General features: G+C 43.3%; 2 protein-coding genes across 6 annotated transcripts in view; one reads left to right on the top strand and one right to left on the bottom strand.

Moving 5' to 3' along the window:
• ATXN2L (ataxin 2 like) overlaps positions 1-1,979 on the top strand; it is a 41,923-nt gene extending 39,944 nt beyond the window's left edge. For 4 of the 5 annotated variants that reach the window (XM_027862919.1, XM_027862917.1, XM_027862915.1 and 1 more), the window contains exon 23: positions 1,418-1,979. In XM_027862919.1, coding sequence (XP_027718720.1) covers positions 1,418-1,482 — 65 coding nt within the window. In that variant the 3' untranslated portion in view covers positions 1,483-1,979. The remainder of the gene's footprint in view (positions 1-1,417) is intronic. The other variant, XM_027862916.1, reaches the window with a different exon arrangement.
• A 683-nt stretch (positions 1,980-2,662) lies between these two features.
• The window catches only part of TUFM (Tu translation elongation factor, mitochondrial), a 4,154-nt gene continuing 2,277 nt past the window's right edge, over positions 2,663-4,539 (bottom strand). The window contains exons 7-11 of the mRNA XM_027862696.1: positions 4,129-4,261; positions 3,874-3,978; positions 3,605-3,756; positions 3,353-3,472; positions 2,663-3,085 (exon numbers count right to left, since the gene is read on the bottom strand). Of these exons, the coding sequence (XP_027718497.1) occupies positions 2,912-3,085; positions 3,353-3,472; positions 3,605-3,756; positions 3,874-3,978; positions 4,129-4,261 (684 nt within the window). The 3' untranslated portion in view covers positions 2,663-2,911. The remainder of the gene's footprint in view (positions 3,086-3,352; positions 3,473-3,604; positions 3,757-3,873; positions 3,979-4,128; positions 4,262-4,539) is intronic.

Genomic DNA, 4,539 nt, shown 5'->3' with positions numbered 1-4,539 from the left:
CCTCCCCCATTTTTTTTTTTTTTTGAGGAACTGCTTGTCCATATTTGTACCTGATTGAGCACTTATCCCAGGGACTTTCACTTGTTAGGTACTCAATGTTTAATGAATGAATAAAAGACTGAGAAAACAGGAATCCATTATTAGACAACTAATGTTTGGGAAGACCTTTCTCACCCGCCCAAGGAAATAGCCAAAGCATACAGACAGGATACATGTTGCATAGTATGTGGGGCTATTTTGCCCTCTACTGCAATATCAGATCTATATGAAATAGGAGTGCCTTGCCCACCCCCCCCCATCCCCTAATGGCCACTACATACAATAGAGAGGAGCTGTTAGATTTACCTCATTTTGCCCTGAGGGGAAAAAGGGAGGGGTAAATCCATCCTTCCATTATCATTCTAATTGGGATTTTTTTTGGGGGGGGGTAAGGCAATTGGGGTTAAGTGACTTGCCCAAGGTCACACAGCTAGTACGTGTCAAGTGTTTGGTCTGAGGCTGGATTTGAACTCAGGTCCTCCTGACTTTAGGGCCAGTGCTCTATCCACTGTGCCACCCAGCTGCCCCTGTAATTGGGATTTTTAACATATTTAGCTGGCCTGGGGAAAAAAAAATGTTTTCCTGCCTCTGGGATTCTAGGGAAGGTCCCAAAACTATACTTCCCAATCCATCATAAAAACCCTACCTCTATCCTTGGGGGAAGTTCACTAGGATCTCAAAGTAGGGGGAGGTTGGAGTAATGAGAAACAACCAAAGGATTTAGCTTGGGGCTGGCTTTTCCAGCTTCTACCTTCACCTACTCTAAGGAACCCAAGTATTTTCTTTCCTCTTCCCCCTCCCCCCTTTTAGCACTTTCTGATAGTGTAGAGCTGTGCTTTATGTTAGGAAAACATGGGTTTGAATCTCTCTTCTAACCTGTACGATAATTTACTTCTCTGTACCAGTTTCTTTATCTGTGTAAGGAAGGAGTTGGTCTAGACAGCCTCCCAGCTATAAATTTATGATCCTATTATCCTTTTGCTTTAGAAACCAGTTCACTTTAAAAAATTCCTTAAGCTCATCCATTTATGAGAGAAAGTCTCCCTAGTAATCTGATACCATCCACTATCTTTCAAAATCTCACATTTGTGAACCTGGAAGAAAGTACATTCCTATGACAGCTGACTTAGCTAATGAATTTTTGGAGGCAGAATTCTCTGCCCTGACTGGCAGTCTTTATTTCAAGTAATCAAAGAGAAGAGACAGCCCAGGATGGGGGAAGACCGAAGTGCCCTTGGGAGTTTGAAAATTCTAGGATAAGTCATGTTTTTCTACTACCCTTATAGGACCGTGAGTTTGTTTCCTCCCGCTGTAAAAGGGGTTAATATATGTTGTACCCACCTTAGGATTGCAGTAGTAACTCTCCGTTTTCTATCAGCAGCCCTGCTTGGTTTTGACTCCAAGGGAACATCATGCCTCAATCAGGATAAGCTAATCACCTGAAGTCTCACCACCATGCTGATTGAGTGACTCAGTTTTTGATACTCAACACCTCCTCAAGACCCAAAGCTGCCTCTTCACCCATTACACTGTAAGCTCCTTGAGGGCAGGGACTGTCTTTTTTATTTGTATGCCCAGGGCTTAGCACACAATGCCTAAGTAGACCCTTCATGTTTATTGAACTGTGTGAGAATCAAATTCAATAATTTATATACAGTGCTTTGCAAACCTTAAAGCACATTAATTAGTGTGGCTTAATGGAATGAAAGCCAGCCTTGGAATTGGTCCAGGGGCCTCTCAGCACCTCTAGGCAACTCTGTAAAGCTATACATTGCAAAGAGGGTGCTGAGCTTTGTTAGAGGGAGTTTCCACATCCCAGAAGTTCTCCAGACTAAAAAAAACCATCAGGTTCACTGTGCCTCCTGCCACCCCCAGTATGAAATGTCCAACAAAATTTTAAACTCACATTCCACAAATAAAGGCCAGCCATTTCTACTTAATGGGTCTGTTTCTCCATGTATATGAAGGAATTGATGGCTCTTCTCAAATCTCACATTCTGTGTATTAAGGTTAAGTCCCTTACTAGCAATAACACTGATTCTCTTATATACCACAACACGCTTCTAAGGAATTTTCAAAATTATAAAAGACTAAGAAATGTAATGTCACAAATTTAAGAGTTAGTTAGTAATTCTTATGCTCAGAGATGCACCGTCTTAGTGAGGGGGACTAGCACTGCTCCTTTCAGAGGTGGTAGGGACACACATTTCACTACTAGTGTTAGCTTTGGTTTTTCCTCTAATAATTTTGTAGCAGCGTAGCTTGGTGGTAACATTTCTTGGTCCTGTTGAGATGCCCATGTCATTACAAGATCACAAAACTTAATTCTTTCTTGCCCACTGAGCTCCCATCCTAATGATGTTAACAGCATTAAGATGTCTACAGTATGTTTGTTTATAAAACACTTTCCTCACAATAACTCTTGTGAGGTAGATAGCACAAATATCATTATTCCCATTTTGCAAATAAAGAAATGAGCTAACTGGGACCAAAACCAAGGACTTAAGGGATTCAAGGTCCAGCTACACAATACTCTCTCGGTTAAACATAATAATATGCCCCTGACATCAACACTAGAGGTCACTGTAAAATCCCAGAAAGAAAACACCTTCAACAGGAATCATCCATCTGAAGTACAATACCAGTACCCAATCTTTTAATCTGTACAACAGTAAGTTACTACACATGTTGTGTTCCACCATTCACACAACACTTTATTTTCCCATACAAACTTACAGGCCCCTCAGTTCCAGGAGACACCATTGCTGCAGATGGTAGGAAAAGCCGAGGACTATTTTTTCACTTCCTAAACTTGAGCTTCTTGACTCAGGCCAGTGAGGTACCAATGTTGGAAAGAAGGCCAGAGTTGAGCTCAGCTCCACTTAATGTCCTTGTCCTCTTCAGTCAGAGCTGATATATTGGTGACCAAGCCAGTACCAATGGTTTTACCACCATCCCTCAGGGTAAAACGCTGACCTTTCTCCAAGATCATGGGTTGTCTTAAGATTAAGTTTAGTTTCAGGTCCTCCCCAGGCATGGCCATCTCCTGGAAGAAAAATGGGGATTAAATAACAAATCACTGCCCTCAATTAACCAAGGTGTGGATGGCAGGGGAAAAGAGGAAGGTAGGAAAGAAGAGAAAAAAATCACCTCCATCCACATATAAGCATTAACAATCCCCCTAGGCTACTGTCTTTTTGAACAAGAGATGGTATAAAGCATTTAACACGGGCCAGTCATATGCCAGGCTGTGCTAAGTGCTAGGTACAGAAGACAGAAATGAAGCTCACAATCTCCTAAACTACAAACTCACCTTCTCTGGGGGCAGAAGGACTCGGCAGGCCATGTCCCACGTGAGAGAGAACATGACAGGCATGAAGTGTGATACAAATGGCTTGTGGCGGCCACCTTCTTCTTTGCTGAGAATATAAACCTGGGAAATGACGCAAACAATTAGAAGGCTTTGCCTGCTGTCACTTGTGTCTTCCTAAAAAAAGAACTGTATCAGGGCTAAGGAAGGATACAGTCCTGGGACACTTCTTTCTCTCCTCCAACTATAGCTTACCTGAGCCTCAACCTTCTGATGGGGTTGAATGGAGCCTGGTTTAACCATCACCATACCGCGTCGAACATCCTCCCTCTTCAGCCCCCGAATTAATGCACCAAGGTTATCTCCAGCCTCAGCTCGTTCCAGACTCTGGTGAAACATTTCAATTCCTGCAACAGGAAAGCAACTTCAAGGTGGGAACAGGAAAGGGGACAAGGCCTCAGTCTAATGTAAGCAAGAACAGAGGAAATAGGAAGAAGGGTTTAATAGTGGACCATGAACTTTACCTGTGACCACAGAGCGAATATTCTTGCTGTGGCCCAGAAATTCACATTCATCTCCTTTCTTCACGATTCCTCTCTCCAGAGTCCCTGTGACCACTGTGCCACGGCCTAGAAGAGGATGATTTAAAATGTGGGAAGGGCATCATTGGAGTTGGGGGAAATTAAAAATGCCAAGGAGGTATGACTCTAAACCAGGAAGAAAACACGTGCCAAGGGAGGTAGGAAAGGGCTGGGAAAAATGTAAGGCAGTAACCTCACCAGGGATGGAATAAACAGACTCCACAGGCAGCAGGAAGGGCTTCTCTAGATCCCGAGTGGGCACAGGAATATGAGTGTCCACAGCATCGAGCAGTTTCATTACAGCATTCACCCCTAACTCTGGCTGCCGCTGCTATGGTTAAAGGAGAGGCACAGGGTCAGGGAAAAGCCAGTTTTTTTCTCTAAGAGGAGGACAAGAGTACAGGGCAGCAGCAGTAGAGAGGTAGTACATGGACTGAAGCTCCTATTCAGTCTTTCAGCCATAAGTCTTCCTCTTCATAAGATCTTGGACAGTGGGTCAGACCTAGAGTCAACCCAGCTTAGAATTACATAATGTCACTGGGAGCAGTTTGACCAAATAGGCAAACTATCCTCTGTGATAACCCTTTCAAAGGTATTCCCAAACAGAAT

This window comes from Vombatus ursinus, unplaced genomic scaffold, assembly GCF_900497805.2.
Source record: "Vombatus ursinus unplaced genomic scaffold, bare-nosed wombat genome assembly UNPS02014770.1, whole genome shotgun sequence".
Lineage (NCBI taxonomy): Eukaryota > Metazoa > Chordata > Mammalia > Diprotodontia > Vombatidae > Vombatus > Vombatus ursinus.
The sequence above is the reverse complement of the archived record's forward strand: the minus strand, read 5'-3'. Positions and strand labels throughout refer to the sequence as shown.